The sequence below is a fragment of the Lagopus leucura genome, unplaced genomic scaffold, assembly GCF_019238085.1.
Source record: "Lagopus leucura isolate 7727_CA_CO unplaced genomic scaffold, USGS_WTPT01 Super-Scaffold_100049, whole genome shotgun sequence".
In the NCBI taxonomy this organism is placed as follows: domain Eukaryota; kingdom Metazoa; phylum Chordata; class Aves; order Galliformes; family Phasianidae; genus Lagopus; species Lagopus leucura.
The window spans coordinates 1,313,039-1,331,060 of NW_024962295.1; the positions used below are offsets into that span (position 1 = coordinate 1,313,039).

Here is an 18,022-nt window from a genome sequence, read left to right on the forward strand (position 1 = left end):
GCAGGCTGAAGGAGCAGGAGCTGCTGAGAGGGGAAGGTGCTGAGCACTGTGAGGTTAGCAGTGCAGATTTTCCTGTTTTTTTTTCCCTGTTTGTGTTCACTGAACTATGCTTGGTTATGCAGTGTTTAAAGGCCATTCCTGTAAATGCCCCAGTGCCTTGGTTTCCTGACTGCTGCGTGCCACCACAGATGCATTTTTGGCAATGCCAGAACAGATCTGCAAATGATTATACTGGTTCAAGTTACTGCAAGGCAGGCAGAAAGCAGCTCAAGAATGTGTCCTGCTTGGTAAACTCTGTTTTCCTGCTGCTTGGAGAGATGTGGAGGGGGAGGGAGAGCACTGCACCTTCACAGGCAGGCAGCTTTGAGAGTGGAAGGGTTTTCTCATGTGGTTTCTTATCACCACTCTCTGAAGCACTGCATCAAGTGGGGATGTTGCATCTGGTTCTGCCTTGCAGAAGAGTTGTGTGTTGTGTGTTTTCCTGGAAGCAGACAGTAAACTGCAGGTGGGCAGGGCCCATAAGGAGCAGTTGTGTTCTCGTCCAACCTTCAGCTTGCTGATCCTCTCTAATTCCATATTACTCAGAGTAAGCTTACTTATCACCTAAGGTTTTACTGATGTTTCCTCGTCATTTTCAACTAGCAGGAGGCTGGGAGTTAGGTGCTGCTAACTTGCTAACCTTAATCCATGTTCTGAGTGATGGGAGGGTGTATCTCTTGTACTACGTCTCACTTCCACCTGCCTGCCCTCTGTGGTTGGCTTCACTGAGGCCTTCTAGCATGGTTCTGCTGCTGAGCAGCACATTCTAGGTTACGAGAGGAACACTGATTTTGAAGAAAAACAATTTTACATGGATAAGACACGTCAGACACAGACAGAGTCACTTTTACAAGTTTCTTTATGAAATTAAATGTAGCCCCTGGTCTGGGGAGAAGATATAGTGCAAGAATGACTTTGTACATGCTACTAAATTCAGATGTCCCTGGATGACCAAACTTCAGTAAGCTACAGCATCAAACACCAGACCTGGGAGCTCAGCAGGCAGTTAGTGCTCATTTACAGTAGCATCATGTTGGAACAAAGGAGTGCCTACTTTCTGCTGTCACAAGATGTCTCTAAGCTAGGGAATTAGGTCAGTATGGCTTCTAACGCTCACTAAGGTAAGGCAAATCTTTCTTTTTGCTAACCAAGGTACAGATGAGTTTCTCTTGGCCACCATTTGAAACTTGGGTACCTAAAGTGAGGCTTTCAGTGCCAAAACTTGGCCAGTTGTAAGTAGCTTTAGGATGTCTGTTTGTAAAGGTATCAAAACCCTCTAATAATTCGAGTCTGTAGGAGTTTGCATAACAGTTGTGGTTTCAGTCTTTCTTTTGCCATTAAACTGCAGACTCTGACTTCTGGGAGCGGTTTGCAAATATTGATCTTTTGTTATTTAAAAAATAAAAATAAAACAGACAAAACAGGCATTGAGTTAACAACTGACAAGAACAATTACAGACTTACAAAATACACAGTTCTGGTTTATACCATAAATAAACACATTACAAACAATGAGCATTTTCATTGGCCAGGAAATATGGCAGAACGATAGAAGAGAATCTAAGGAGTTGAGTACAGTATCAATTTAGGCACATTTTTCTCTAACTTCTGTAACGAACCCACTAGAGCGATTCCTGAACATTACTCATGCTGCAGGTTGGTTGGCACCGTTTAACAACTATATTGTTCATCAGTGTTGTTGAATTAAAGGGAAGAAAAGGGTCACAGTGCAATACTCACTGTTGTCTCGTCTGAGTGCCAGCAGAGGCTAACTGAGTTAGTTAGAAGGGTGGAGGAGGATCGTGTCCTTGAGGTGAAAGGTGGGGAACAGAGAACGGAAGGGTTTTGCTCCTCCCTGCAAAACATACAATGTCAGCAACACTGAGCTGTTGTTCTGAGCATGTCAGCAGGGGGCAGAGCTGGTAGGCTGAGCAGCTGCCAGACAGCAGCGGTGTTCACAGCAGAATGGAATGATTCAAAGTACAGCTGACAGGCAAAACCTTTTCAGATGAAACAGATCAGGCTCCATTCTCATCTCTTCCTGGAAGTCTGTCTTTTGAGTGCTGTGCAAGGCTGGCTCGCTGGGACCAAGCACAGATGCACACGTGTGCGAGCACGCATGCAGCCTCTCACCTCAGAGCCAGGGGGTCAGTTGGTCTGCAAGATAAATAGAGAAGGCAGGAGCACACGTGCCATCCTCTGTAAACAAAGGATTGGAAGAACCTGGGCTCCACCTCCTAGGACTGGTGGATAAAGTGCTTTCTCAGAAGGGGTTCAGGCACAAACGCGGGGCTGTCCTCATTTCCGGAAGGGTGTCAGCCTGCTGATGTTCTGCCAGAAGTTCGAGGGTTTGCGCTTGGGCTCTGCCAGCATGAAGACCTGCTGCTGTGGGAGCGTGGTAGGCAGGGTGGGATGCTTCTGTCGCATCAGGAAGTCATAGTATGGCCTGGTGACAGCTGTGACAGCAAGGAGACAGCAAAGCACGTGAGTTGAGCACACAATCCCTCCCCATACCCATTAAAGCTGCGGGACAGTGAATTTGATTTGCCTCAGCATTGCTCTCAATTTCAGCAATGTTGGTGTTACGGAAGTCCCAGAAATGCCAAGCGTAGCTGACAGATGTTCTGTCAACAATAAGGGGCAGCTAAACAGCTGTAGCTCATTGCTAGTGACAAACTGATGAGCATACTCATGTGCCTTTACTTCTTTATGACATCCTGCACTGGTAAAAGCATGGGGAAATCCACAGCAGTGGAGTTTTAGCAGGCAGAATTGCTCTACTGAACCTGAAGAGCCATGTCTGAGCACTGTCCTTACAGTTCAGAAAAGAAACAAAAAACAGACTTGTTCTGGGTACTGGATGAAGTGCTTCTTTCTGACACTGGTCCCCAGGTAATGCTATGAATTCATAGTTTGAATTCAGTAGAAGAGAGCTGTAGCAGCCACAGCAAGAGAGGTAACCAACTGGATCTAATAGAGGCTCATGGCCACCAGGACTTGGTAGAGACAGGACTGTGGAGTCCTATCTGGAGACAATATTCCTTTGAAGACAGCTGAAGGGACGGTGCTGGTAGGAACGATGGAATGTTTGGAACTTACTAGAAAGAGCAAGAGTGATTTGCAATATGGAAAATTAAATGGCAGGACAATTCTGAAAACAATTGTGGAGAGATTACAGAGTGATCTGATTATATATCGAGCAGTTCTCGGATGCTTAATATTCATCAGTGCATGGCCTTCAGTTTCCTTGATGGATTGTGCTGGTAAATATAAGATGCCTTGTTTACAGTTCTTCATTCTTGGATGACAATGATTTCAGTTTTCTGTAGATCTGCAAGCTGAGAGTGACTGCTTCAATTTGCTCCCTACCTGTTTCACAACTCTGTGACCATGAGAACCCAAACCCAAGCACTGTAACACAGCAGCAAGTAGTCACTACCTTCAGTCTTTAAAATATATATTACAAAAAAAAAAAAAAAAAGAGGCAAAGCCTTCAAAGGACATATATTAAACATCAGCAGTGTAAAACAGAAATGCCATCACCAGAGCTAGCAGCATGTCTGTGCTCAGGAGTGACTCACCCTTTGGCTTCCCAGTGTGGTGCTGCTTGCTGGCATTTAGCATTGCTTGCTTCTTCTGCATCTCTGTGATTGAAAAACCTTGAAGATAAAAAGAAGGGCTGTCAGCAGCAGCTCATCACGTTGTACCTCAGGGGAGCATGCTTGCAGAGGCAGTAAGAAAAACAGGTTGGAATGTGTCTGAGGTGGGAGGTCATGAGTCAAAATTCCTCCCAGAGGTGCACAGCTCCCCTTACCTGTGCTGCAAGGCTCCCTGCCTGCCTGCACCCCTCCCTGCTGCCTGACAGAACCAGGCCAGAGCAGTTGCAGCCCAGATCTCATTAGATTCCATGTCTGAACTAAGCACTAATTGGACAAAAACTTGAAAATCCTCTTGCACCTCTGACTGAATGTATTCTGTGCAGATGCTGCTATGTCAAGCTGTCTCGCTTTCAGCTGGGATAGAACTGGTTTTCTTCAGTGCCTGGTATGATGCTGCTTTGGTTCTGTGAGAGAAACAGCATTGATAACACATCAATGTTTACAGCTGCTGCTAAGCAGTGTTGTACAGAGCCAAGGCTGTTCTCAGCAAAGGATCCAAGGAGCTGGGAAGGAACAGAGCAAGGACAGCTGCCTTAACCTGGCCACAGGGCTATTCTGTAACACATGGCAATGTGTGGAAGGGATTTTGAATGGGGTTCATCTCTCTCTCACACTCTCTCTCTCTTCCACTGCTGGGGAACAACTGCTTGTGCATCACTTGTTACATACGTTCATATTGCACACACACACATAGCCATAACTACTATCCTCCTCCTTCTCCCTCTCTTATTGAACAGTTTTATTTCAACCCCAGAATCTTACTTTTTTTCTCCCCTGTTCTTCCCCCCATCCCCCTGGGAAGGGGAGCAGTGTGCAAAGGGTTGTGTGGTGCTCAGCTGCCTGCTGGGTGAAACCACAACACAAGCTCACATGCTGTACCACAAAATAATCGAGGTTCTGTGTGACTGCATTGAGTATTTTGCCAGTCCTACCTGAACTCATTAAAGACACTGAGCTCTGCGAGGACAGCGTACTGCAGTGTCTGTGAGCACTGTGGTTTGTACCTTATTCAACTGCATAAATTCATTCAGCATATTACAGTCAGCAGGCCAGAGCATGGATTACACCCCCACGGCCCCCTAACTCCTGTGCAATGGTCAGCATTCAAAAGAACACATCACCCCCACTGAATCACAGCTCTGCTTTTTGTACCTGTCTCCTGGTCAAGCTGAACCTGTCTCCTTTCGTTCTCAAAGGCCTTCAGCCAGCGCTGTTTCTGCTCAGGCTTTTTTGCACAGAATAAGTGGACCTCCTCAGTGTCGCGGCAGTGTAATTTAAATGCATTTTTCACACTGATGCTGAAGTCCTTGTCCTTTCCATCTTCTATATCCAGGATTTCCATGTCATCCATGTTGATCCGACTTTTATAATACAAGATGTCCCGGCGCAGAAGGTCCTGTAAGAGATCACACAATTATACAGATTTGTGTTTCTTGACCTCTCCGTGCCATAAGCATACATTTTCTTTGAGATGCTGGAATACTCAATCTTTTTGTTGTGCACTGTAATGCTGTAAGAAAAGATGATGATGGATTTGAATCTCTGGAACTGAGGAGTGCTAAGCTCCTACTGTTCGCATTGACTGGAATCATTTGATTTCTTCTGTTGGTGGGGTCAGGATAACAGGCTGGCATCTCCACTTTTGGGATGCCATCAGCTACATTCAAGCACTCTGGATGTGGTCTCAAATCCCCATTAAGCTGCTTTAGAAAGCAGTATTTGCATGCTGCTTTCCATGTCAGCAAAAAAAGAAATCCTAATTAGTTTTTATTTTTCACATTGCCCATTAAATGTGTTTAGAGCACGAAAAGTGTCAACAGCAGCGATAAAATGATTCCTGAGTTACCAGGAGCTACCTGCTTGCCACACAGTATGGAAAAAAATGGCATGTTCAGTTCTGAAATCCCAGTGGAAGATACGTTACCTTTGCTCGACCAAAGAGTATTTCTTTTACTGTTCAAATAGGTGCACACAGATACACACCTGCACTGTGTGTGAACAACAGTGAGGCAGTGCTTCTGTCTCCTCTATAAGGACTTGGCCAGCAGTTAGTGTATTGCTCTGCTCAGGTGCACCTGGCTCTGGGGCACCAGAGGAAAAGCCACACTGAATGCACATCAATCTGTGCAAGAAGCACACACGATGCAAGCAGAATTAAGTATTATGGATTCAGATAGAGAACAACTGGAAATGGACAGGGGAAGTGGACTCAAATGTTCAGCATTGTAATAGTGTTTGTATTTGACCACCCAAGTTACCTTCTTGCAGCAGACAAGCTGGTGATCAAAGAGGAAGAACATCCTCTGTTGGCTCTTGGCTTGAGGGTGGGAGACTTTGGTTAATTCTCCAGAATAGATGAGTTCTGAGCTTCTAACGAGAACATCTTCACCCTGAGAGCAGCACAAAGAAGAGCCTGGTGACTGGCCTGTGCCATCCCGAAACAAGGGAGGAGACATAAGCCCGTAATCTCACAAAACAATGTCAGTGTGGTCATGCAGCCTAAAACCCTGCTAGTGAAACACTTTTCCAGGAGCGAGAAGGGGCCGCTGTGCTGGAGAAAAGGCCTTTTTATATCGAGACAGTTGCTGTACTCTTGGTACCCAGTGAATGGAAACAGAATTTGACTTGCTTTCTGGCACAACCTGCTCTAGGGAAGCTGTTTTAGCAGGGCGTTGGACTTACGGGAGCTCCAGAGGTCCCTTCCAACCCCTATGGTTCTGTGATGCTGTACGATTAGAGCAATAATATGTTAAATGAAAACTCTCCTTTGCAAGGGAAAAGCCCCAAGCAGCTGATCCATCGCTGGCATTAAAGAAACCACATAAGAAGATAGCTGATAATTTAGCCTGACATTTCGGATAGAGAAGGGCTGGTTTTATTGAATTTAGGCTTCAAAAAAATGAGAAGATTGGAGTCTCTTGGGGTTGGGAAGTTTTTCCACACACAGGGTGGTGAGGCACTGGAACAGGTTGCCCAAGGAGGCTGTGGATGCCCCATCCCTGCAGGCATTCAAGGCCAGGCTGGATGTGGCTCCGGGCAGCCTGGGCTGCTGGTTGGCGACCTGCACACAGCAGGGGTTGGAGCTGGATGAGCACTGTGCTCCTTTGCAACCCAGGCTGTGCTGTGATTCTGTGATTATTATTTTTTTTTCTTTTAAATCATTTTCATGTTGAGCCTACAGGCATTTTATTCTTCCATCTTCTGAAGAACAGTGTGCCTTATTAAACACTAAGGGTTGATTCTGTCCACACTGACTATTTTGACCTCAGTAAAATGGGTGAGAAAAAGAGAAAAGCATGATTTTGTCAGACCACCCTCTAATTTTATTTCAGAAGGAATATGGGGAAACAAAGAATCCCAGGGGTCAGGGAGAAGGTGGCTGGTCTAGATGGTTTATGTGGTAGACCTTTTCATTTGTACTGAAAGATGACAGCTTTGAAGCAATAAAACATCAGAAAAGCAATTCACAGAGTAGCAGAACTGAACGAAATCCTCACAGAGCTCTTACAGGAGGCAGCTGGGAGGGAAATGAAGTTCCTAGGAAAAGTAAGTCTGCCTTACCTCCCAGTCTTCTATGGAGCTTTGCCACTGAGCAATTTTGTCGATGTTCTCCAGTCGCCGCTTTCTCTCATTGATGAGCCGAGCAACGTTCTTCATGGCATTTAAGGCAGCTTCAACGTCTTTAAAATCCCTAGGGTAGGGCAAAGCGTGTGTGAGAGGGATGCCTTGCTGCAGGCAGCTTTTCAGAAGCATGCTGCTTTGGACACGCAGATTTATACAGTTGTTACAAATTCAGGACCAGTGTGTGGAAGGGCAGGATGCAAGTAACAACATTCAGCTGCAGAGCTGTAAACACTTGTGGATGAATCGATCTTCAAGGCTTTGCTTGTTACCCATCATGATACAACAGATTCATAACACTATTGCTTTCATATAAGGATTGATTCTGTCACATACAGATAAGACAGTTCAGATTTGGCTTGATTTCAAATGGGGGCTGTTGGAGTGTTTGGGAGGATGGGGCAGAAGCCAATGCACTCCCCATACACCGCCCTGGAAGGAGCTGCTCTGCACAGCACAGCTTAATGCAATTTTCAGACATCCAGGTGCTGCATTAAGGAGCTGTATGTTACGAGATCAACGTCGGAACAGCATGCTTATGGATTTAATAACTTACACATAAAGCAGTTGAGAAATAGCAGTACTGTAAATCAGGTGTTGAAATTAAATAAGTTGTCACAGTGGGCCATTAGCAACACTCTCCTTAGTATAGTTTTTCGTGCTTTATTTCTGCGGCTTATTATTTTTCTTGCACAATTAATGGAGGCAAAAGCAATGCCTTCACCCTGAAATGAAGCTCTGGGTTTGTGGGCTTCTGAGCTAGGGCAAGAATTCACTGAGCACACGTGGCCTGATGTTGTAGGCCATGAGTTCCCTCAGGGAAAGCACCAAACAGAACTCAAGACTGCCTCTCAGCCTTGACATGCTGTACATGTGTGGGTACATGGATGTTCTGGGCTATAATAACCAGTGCTTTTGGAGGCAAAGCTGTCAATAATATCATCCCAGGAACAAACTCTAAAGTCTGTGTGTGCTGGTTATCTCAGATATGTGGGCCAAGGAAACCAGAAAAGCACCACAATGAAAGGAACTTAATAACATCAGGTCTCTAACAGACAGGGAAGCCCAGTGCTACTGTCATTGAAAGTTACGTATTTGATGGAAGAATGCTTTTTTTTCCTGGTTCCTACAAGATAACAGCAGAATCACAGCACTGGCTGCACTCAGCAAGATGCCCTCAGCATGCAATTACGCATCAGCCTGTTTCCACAAGACAGGTGTTGCCATTCTGCTTCCCACCACGCTGACCTACCTGTGCTGAGGGTTGGTGTATTTGAGCAGTTCAGCCAGCTGCAGTGGGTACTTGCAGATTTTCTGCACTGGTGTCAGCAGAAACCCATCCAGAGAGATGTCAATCATCTTCTGCAGCAAGCGGCAGGCTTCGAAGAAGTAGACGTACTTGTTAACTTTGGTGAGGCGGGACAGCTCCATGCAGGCGTTGGGGTGGTTGTTGCAGTACTCAGAGTAGATCTGAAACTCCGTTTGCTGTGAAGAATCACAGAATCACAGAATGGCCTGGGTTGAAAAGGACCACGATGATCACCCAGTTCCAACCCCCTGCTGTGTGCAGGTCACCAACCAGCAGCCCAGGCTGCCCAGAGCCACATCCAGCCTGGCCTTGAATGCCTGCAGGGATGGGGCATCCACAGCCTCCTTGGGCAACCTGTTCCAGTGCCTCCCCACCCTCTGGCTGAAAAACTTCCTCCTCATATCCAACCTAAACCTCCCTTGTCTCACTTTAAAACCATTCCTCCTTGTCCTATCGCTATCCACCCTTGTAAACAGCCGTTACAAGCCGTTTATAAGCTCCCTTCAAGTACTGGAAGGAAATGAGGGGATTTACTATCTGTCTTTCTCTGAGTGATGGCTCTGAATCTCTCACAGCGGGCTGTGGGATAAATTATGTGCTCCGCTGGCATTCTGAAGCTGTCAGACCTGAGGTTGGTGGCTAGCAGAGTGCTTGCACAGCTTACCTGAGAGAGAGCTCAACCTGCAGCCAGGAGAACTAGGGGATACTTGGCTGGGGGGAGGTTAAACAGAACCTGTCAGATCAATTTCCTCTGTCCTAATCCCTGCTCAGCTACCCCTGCCCATAAGTCAAATGTACTTACATATTCCAAGAAACAGGAGCCAACCTCACTTAAATGTGGGTGGTCTTTGTTGAATTTCTTCTCCAGTGCTTTAACAAATTTCTTCTGGCACCTGTAGATGTCTTCAATATTCCCAAAGATTGTCTTCAGCTGTTCTTCTGTAAACATGTCGGCTCTTTTGCGGCACTGCTTAATGTAACCCTAAGAGGAAACCACAGGAGAAAGCGTGCTGTGCACTGACTCAGAGGTGCGAGGATTTCAGGAGAAAACCCCAGTACTGCAATTAGCTGTGCTTCAGCTGCCCCTTCCTTCATAGTGCATCCATGCCTTAGGCTATTATTTCTTCTAATGCCACCCAAATTATGGTAGAAATAGGAATCAGCCCACAGTCATATCACTGCCTTAAACGATGCTGTAACCCGCACTTGAAGGATCCCAGAGCTGTTTTCTCTCCTGTGGAAAACAGCTTTGTCTGCAGGCTATGGGGTTGTGCTGGCCACTGCACTGACAACTAAATCCAGCTGAGGATCTGGTTTGGATGCTCACGTTTGCAAAGGCCTGGTTGAATCAAGGGAGAAGGAGGTGACAAAGGGAATTCTGGACTCACCAGGAGGAAAGGGGGTTTGGTGTGTGCTGCTTTTCCCCAGCTGGCTCTCCTGGAGGGCACGGTTTTGTGTCATTGTAGTGAAAAAAATCTATGTTCCTTCAAACTCCTTTCTCAATTACCTTAATTTGCCCCAGTGTATCTGACAGCGTGTCACTTCTGGAAGAGGTGTCAGAATACTCAGCATATTTGGAAGTGAAAGATCTTATTGGCTGAATGTCCCCCAGTTGTTTCGATCTGAGCATAACTTGCCTGAAGGCTGGAGTTGCTGACTGTATTACCTCAGAACATATATTAAGGAGGACAGCAGTGCTAGACGTTTACTTTTCTCTGTCTTGGGAAATGCAATTAATTCCGTTTAATCAGAGCCCAACTGGATGCTCCCAAAACAGAGGCATTTGGGATACTGCTGTAATGAATCAGCTTCTGTTTTCTGAGCGTGCAATGTCATGTAGCAGAGCAGACACTGATGGAAATGCCATTAGTATTCAGAGGAGGAAAGTTACCCACTCAGGAACCCTCCACCTGGGCACAAAACAGAACACCCTATAGTTTCCTTTACAGAAGTCCTTGCATTCACTTCCCCCTTATTCCTTTACCTCACAAATGTCCTTGAGATGCTTGATGTAGTCTCGTTCTGTGCTTATGATCTCATTGATAACGTTGGTCCTCATCTGGTCTTTGGTGGTCTGCCCCATCCCAAAGCGCCGGGTGCCACTGCTGGAGTCATCGTCTTTGCCACCCTCCACCTTTACAGGGTAATCTTCCATGGGTTCATCCTGGTTCACTCGGAGCTGGACCGGACACACAACACATTGCCATTCACATTGCTACATACAGCTCATCCAGAGAAAGGAGAGCTGACTGAGTGCTGGACAAGGATTGAGCTGGGAAGGGAGTGAAGGGGAATGCTGTGTAACACTGAGGCAATATTACCTATAAACATATTTTCCCATGATAAGCAGTATGTAAGCATATTTCCCCAGAATGTAAGGCCAGACAGATGAAGTTCTGTCTACACTGCATACAAAATCAGGACAGGAAATGGCTTATCAAGAGAAATCTGCCTGTGTACTCACGAGGGGGCTCTTAGGGAAAGAGAAGGGAACAAGTAAATATTTGCTTTTTTTTGGAGCAGTTTTATTGTTATTCCCATACTGTACATAACAGAGGCCCTCTCAGTACCCGCTTCCCCAAGATTATCTACAGATAACTTGTTCTTTAATTTTCAAACAAACACAGATGCCAGTGAGCATGCAGTGCAGTGCAGAATGGCATTACATTACAGAGCTGTGTGTGCAACTCGTGGTTCCTTCACATTGCCCATGAGATGGCAGCACAGTGTGAGCAGAGCCAAACACCAGCAATTTGTAGACCTGCTCTGCAGAATCTGTTTTGTTAGCAGTACCAAAGTACCTTAATTAATAGTGAGAAATTTATTTGTGCATTCCACTTGCAAGCTTTATTTCCATAGAAGCATTGCTGCTGCATATTCAGTAGCTCTCAGAGCGCCCATGGGAATATTCTGTACACAAATCATCAATCTCAGCACAAAGAACAAATGAAAAGCTCTGAGGCAGCAACATGTGTAAATAAAAGCAGTTTTGGTACAGTAACAGATCTGCTGTAAGCTTTTCATGTAGCCTCTTCTAGTCAGGATTATTTACCTCTTTGTGTACACATATCTCTATAAAAGATGCATACCCATCCCTCGCCAACATAGGCATAGATTGCACTGATTCACTGCCTACAGTGGGTGAAGCCCCCCAGATGTGCAATCTGGCCTTTCTTTCACTGTGAGTGGAACAACATGGCTGGTCTTAAGCTCAGACTTCAGCCTGAAACTTGTTTGGAGTAACTGAGAGACCTGCAGGTTTACCCAAGCCCCAAAACACCCTGCCCCTCCCAGCAGTAAGCTCGAGACATGGTGATAATTAGCAGGAAATCTTCAGTTGGTTGCTAAGAGTAAGTGGTGTAATTGCTCTGCTAAAATAACTTGTTATTCTGCATCCCTGCAGGGTAGCACCAGTCTGATTTCCCCTGGAATACTGCTAGAGGTTTTTGCCAGCCAGGACAACAGCTTGTCGGTAATATGAAAATAAAAAAGGAGCGTGTTTTGACTGTGAAAAAGCAGTTCTGTCCCCACTACTGCTGAGAATTTGGTCCTAGCAATCTTACTTGCAAAACCATACACTGTTTGGAATAATTATCCAGCTGAGACAGCTTCTCAGAAGCTATACCAAGTGTTTCACAGCTTCTAGAGCTTCTGCTCTGCTTCTCCAAGGACCTTTGCTACAGACACCAGATTACTTCCTTTCATGCTTCACCTGATTTTGGGTCACTTATGATCTAAAGTGACCCAGATTAGAAGCTGAGCTGCTAAGAATCTCTCTGCCCTTAGGCACCTAATCGCCTGTGCAGCGCTCACACCCTAACACAGTGAATGCATTCAGACATCCTCACCAACAGGCAAAGCCTGAACAAAGGACAGCAGTCTTTCTCCTTGCAGAAGGAAAGGAGTGCCCAGGCTCTAATTTTACCTCCCCAGCTTGTACAGAGAATTCAGACGTGTTACAGAATGCCCTGCTGGAAATGGATCTAACCCCTGCTCTGTGTAAGCGGAGGCTGTCTGGATTGCTCTACACAGCTGTCTCTGTGTAGGCACCTATTGGTGCCCTGCTCATCTGTACTGTCTGAAGTGACTCCTAGGGCAAAGACCTGTCTGCTGTGTGTGGGACTCCTCTAGGAGCATTTGTTGCTCGCTCCTAAAGGTGATGCTGGGTGCTTAGATACAGACTAGCCAAGTTTACACCCTGGGTAAGGAGCCCAGGGTGTCAAACCACCATGCGGGCAGCTCCTCAGCTGGCACAGCTCAGCTTAGCTCCAGAGCATAAACTAAACCGCCTTTGCTCTGATTTACTGCAAAGAGAGAGTTCTCCACACTCATCTGGGAGGGCTCAACGTACAGTGACCCAGCACAGAGCAACAGTGACAAGCACATGTGGAACAACTATCCCAGAAGTCACAGTGCTCAGCACTCACTGAGGAACTCAAAATCTGGGGGAAAGGAACATCCAGTGGTAATGAAGAGGTATGGAAAAAGCCATCAAACTCTTACCCGTACAAAGCTGGCTGGAAACCAGCCTTCGCTGTCCAGAATCCTTCCCCACCACCACTCCTTGTTGGTAGCATCCATTACTTCAATGACGTCGCCAGCCTTGAACCCCAGCTCTTGGTCGTCCATCGTGACATGGTCCCAGAGGGCTTCTGCATACACCACGCTGCCATCGCTGATGAGCTGTGGACAGAGCAGGTGAGGCTGTTAGCTGCCCAACAACAGCAGTGCAGTCAGAGCGGACGCAGCTCTGGGGCGATCGCTGCTGAGCCAAACCAGGTGAGCGCTGCCTACTGCTCGCTCGCCACCACACACGTGAGAAGGAGCTGGTGCCAGGCTGGCACGTGTCTTGGCTGACCTTGCTCTCAATAGCACTCGTTCCCAATCCCTCGGACACAAGTGTAAATTTGATATTCTGGAATTAGTGCCTCCATGAGCAAACAGGGCTCTGCAGTAGCACATTGCCAGTGGAGGATGCTCTTGTGCTGCTAGCACAGCCCTGCTATGGAAAGCCTTGAAATAAAAGCTTAAGTGTCAATATTTTTAGAGACGTACTTCAGAGCAGAAAGTATTCTGAGGCCTCAGAGCTGGCCTAGGACAGAGAGAGCTTTAAATCTTTAGAGTGGTTAAACATAGCACTTAAGCCGCTTAAAGTAAGTCTCCTGGAGAGTTCAAGTAATTATGCTGAGGTCCAGCAGTTATTTACAACACATCTCATAGAGGGCCTATTCTAGAAAAAAGGAATCCTCAGCAATTAAATACATAATCCAAACCAAAGTGTCAACATGACTGGGAGGGAGCTCTTGAAGGCAGTGATGACGGTGTCTGTAGGTAGGTGATGCCATTCCCAGCCATCCACCTTAGTTGTGGTGCAGCTGGTAACCTGGTGCTGCTGCTCTGTGACAGACCTGCCCAGCACCCATGGGTTGCCATGTCAGAGCCTCTGCTGAACTGCAACTACAGATCATGCACCGACCTCAAAGCCTGGGCAAAACGAGGCTCCAAACACCAACATTTCCCCAAAAAAGCAGCATGTACCACTAGAAAAGGGTGTTGGTTGTTCTACCGTGGCTGCAAAGTGCTGTATTTCTAAGAAAAAATAAATGGTACACTGATAAATTCTGGGAAGATAATGGAAAGAGAAGTCAAGGAAGAGAAAAACCACTGTCCATGACTGTACCCTACATTGCAGCAGTGTCACCCCTGCTACGTATTGCAGGCATAATCCATGATGTGCATCTTAGGTTAGTACCCTCATAGTTACCTGCTGCTCTAGGTTACTGTTCCTCTCAGCTATAAAAAGATGCATGTTATAAAAGAATGTCAGGATAATCACAGTACAGTGAATCAGGAGACAGTTAGCTGGGGGCATACGGGAAAAAAAAAATCAAACACAGTCTGCCTTTGGATAGCAAATGCCCCTTCACTGAACCAGAAGCAGCTTAATGCAGCACATCCATTTTGACAAAAATAACATCAGGCTGATGGGGAAGGGGAGGGTGGGAGGTTCCCAGCTGCCCACACTGCCCACTTTCTGCTGCCTGCGGGCCAAGCAGTCACTGAGGTGTGGTCCCACCAGCAGGGAACACAGAGCTGTGCTCCTACAACCCAGCCAGCAACACAGCAGGACCAAACTGCATGCCTTGAAGCAGCCTAGGCTGCAGTGGCAGAGGATAACCCTGGCAAACCAAACAGCTGCAGGTGGGCATAAATGTAGCTTGTCACAGGAACAGCAGCTGAGCCGCAGAGTGGACAACAGGGGAGCAGAAGCTCAGCAAAGGCTCTGTGGGAGCTGCTGTCACACACAGGGCTGTGCTCCCATGGGCAGGGGCTGTGGCTCTGTGAGCGCCCACACCAGTGCGTAAATCCCTGCAGAGAACAGCGCTAGCAAGCTCTAGAGCACACAGCCCCTGACCAGTGCAGAAAGAATACGGCTCTTTCCAAGATCAAGTATCTTTGGTGCACACTGTGTAAGCGTGGGGCAGCAGCTGGCACATGTGGCATAGCTGTGGCCAGAGGGAGATCAAGCAGATGTCCTCTGCAGTGCTGTGGTGATCGCACAGCAGTGCACCAGTGGTGTGATGATATCAATACCTGTGGTACCAGCCTGCTCGGGCTCAGCACCTCAATGAGAGGAAGAGCCCAGGGCTGCTCCTGCCCTATATTTTCTGTGTTCAAGAACAAACTGTGAATATGTTTGTCAAATACAGAAAGTCAGGACTGACCTACCCTCACCTGGCCAAATACCACAGGCAAGCAGATAGATCAGATGAGCAGCTCTCATCCAAAGGAAGGTCTGAAACAACACCTGAGAGGCAGGTTAGGGGCTGACAGACAGCAAACACCATGTTTGTAGGGAGGAATGATCAATACAGAGTAAAGCAAGAAATAAAGAAAAAATGTTATATATGCTTTGGATTATCTTACTGAGTTTATCCAAACACCACTTCAAACAGACGTGCCTGCAGGCTGTCTCCTCCCTCTATTGCTCCATCTGGGGTCACACACCGGGGTGCTGGAGCAGCAGAGCAGGCACAGGAGCAATGCAAAGCATTTAATGATCACCACAGTCACTGCTTGTTTTTCTATTAGCCCTCAGCCTGTACAAATCTGTGTCTTACACTATTTCTGCACTTGTACCCAAGTGCAGTTCCCGGGCTCGTACAGAAACACCAGACACACTCAATGTGACAGTCCGTTCCCAGAGTGATTACTGTGGGGCAGCTCTGGGCATCCGTGTCACTGTGCAGCACTGCAAGCAGCTGCAGCATCCCCAGTGAGGAGCATCCTGTTAATGGGGAATAAAGGTCTGTAGCTCTTACTCCCCACCCCTGGAAGGACATGCCATCAGAAAAAAGATTTTCTGCAAAATGTGTAAGAGCACAGCACAATCATCTGGCTATATCTCAAAAGCTGTTCATCTTCCAGAGGAGCATGTGTTAAAGGGAACGCTCCTCATTTCTAGGCATAGCAGCTCCAAGACCATTGGTTTTGATCTTTGCAATTACAGCAAGGTTTGAAAAACAACTATTCTGTCCATATGAATTGACATCTACGTGTTGGCTCTGTAACACCAAGAACAATTCAATGCACGTTCTTGAAGAGCCACCATCTCCTGCCCTGAACCAGACCCTAGAAGAGAAGCATTAGAATATGAAGAACACAAACCCAGCCACCTTCAGCTGCTGGAACTACTACAGCTGGCAGCACAACAGACAAGTTTGCCTTTGTTTATGGCAAGTCTGCAGGCAGCACTGTTTGCAACCCAGAGGCAGTGCTAACGCAGATATTCTGAAAATCAGCTGGAGCTCTAACACTGCATTAGCATTGCTGTGCATCTACAGCTGCTTGCTTTACAGCTCACGCAGCTGCAGCCTCACTGCACATTTGCAGACAACTGATGCTAAAGGCAGGCACCAGGAAAGTGCTGTGCAGGTTACTCTGAGCTAGCATGGCAAGAGGGTGTGAGGTGGAGGAATTGCTGTACTGCTACTGCAAGCCATGCCACAGAGGAGATGCACTTGGGGCTGTTGCACATAGCTGCCCCAAATGAAGTCCAGGACATGAAATGGAGCTGGCATGCCATGGCCCTTGTCTTCTTTGTGTGTTCACATGCCGGCTGCTCAGTCCCTTTGTCTCAGGCTGAACACCTCAATGCAATTCCCTGTTCTGACAGGAGCTCCAGGCAATCCATGCAGAGATAAAAGATCTAGACAGCTTACAGAAGGAGGGATGGAGACCGCTTTAAGAAGCATGCATCTTTGAGCTACTTGGCTCTATTTGAATAAAATTTGAATAGCTTTCTTTTGATGTTAATTACACTGTACTACATACAGCAAAAAAAGGAGTGCAAGTGCAGAGAGCAGGAGCAAGACAGCTCAGGAACAGGGTGCCAATGAAATGGAATGTTCTGTGACACCAAACCAGGCTCCTTTCATGATGAGCAGAGCACTGCTGGATGCTTCCTGGGGAGCTGAATGGGTGCTAGGAGGGCTGCACTCCCCAAGGAATGGCTGAGCCAGGTCAGCACACACAGCTCTGCCACCTGCAGCAGCCCTGGCCCTGCAGTACAGATCCCAACACTGCTGCTCTGTTCACAGAGTCCCTCTCCCACATTCTCTTATGCAAAGTGCAGCAGAGGAGTCAGAAAAAAGCTTCCACTTTCCTCCTGTCCCATGGTAGTGCTTCATGCACACAGATGGCTGCTTTTCTGAGCAGCTAGAGAAGTCAGCCTGCCTTGCCCTTGAGCCAAAACCCGATGGGATTGTTCTCAAATCACCCTGACAGCTCACTCTTGTTTCCTCTCAAAACCAGTAGCTTTGTTGTTCAATGGTGGACAAGGGCTGTTTATCTCACAGACCTCTGTTGGCCTATGGTGGGCATTGAGTTACTGTGTCAGCGTGTAGAGAACCATTTATTTGGTAAGAACAGCTTTCCACAAAACCATTCAGACTAGCACCAAGTATATCGTTCCCTTCTGTTTATACCATCTGAGTGCAGGCTCCCGCTCAGAAGTGCTTTAAGCAGATGAGAAGAGGTGAAGGTCCCCACACAGTGGCCAGGAGAAGCCTCAGAGCACTGCAGGAGGGCAGCAGCCTGGCAGAAGACCAGAGGCAGGGCTGTCCTCCAGGCATTGAGGGCACAGAACTGGGCCTCCCAGCTGTGAACCCAGGCACACGTGGTTTTTCAAGGACCAAAGCAATGCAAGAAGTTCCCAATTCCTCACCTAAGGTACAGCAGCTGATTATTTTAATGCAAAGCAAATAGGCAGGAATTGCTTTAGACCATTTTACTTTCAGCTGAAATAGGCTAGGAAAGCTCCAATGGAAGCATGGATCAGTCACTTGCAGCCAGGGATGCTGTTTGTTCAGCTAGGTCCTTTGGTGCCCTCAGT

General features: G+C 47.0%; 1 protein-coding gene across 1 annotated transcript in view; it reads right to left on the reverse strand.

The window, feature by feature from the left end:
- Positions 1-880: 880 nt before the first annotated feature.
- LOC122187658 overlaps positions 881-18,022 on the reverse strand; it is a 199,163-nt gene continuing 182,021 nt past the window's right edge. The window contains exons 8-16 of the mRNA XM_042885375.1: positions 13,132-13,311; positions 10,613-10,807; positions 9,431-9,610; positions 8,572-8,804; positions 7,260-7,389; positions 5,957-6,088; positions 4,851-5,094; positions 3,621-3,698; positions 881-2,495 (exon numbers count right to left, since the gene is read on the reverse strand). Of these exons, the coding sequence (XP_042741309.1) occupies positions 2,338-2,495; positions 3,621-3,698; positions 4,851-5,094; positions 5,957-6,088; positions 7,260-7,389; positions 8,572-8,804; positions 9,431-9,610; positions 10,613-10,807; positions 13,132-13,311 (1,530 nt within the window). The 3' untranslated portion in view covers positions 881-2,337. The remainder of the gene's footprint in view (positions 2,496-3,620; positions 3,699-4,850; positions 5,095-5,956; positions 6,089-7,259; positions 7,390-8,571; positions 8,805-9,430; positions 9,611-10,612; positions 10,808-13,131; positions 13,312-18,022) is intronic.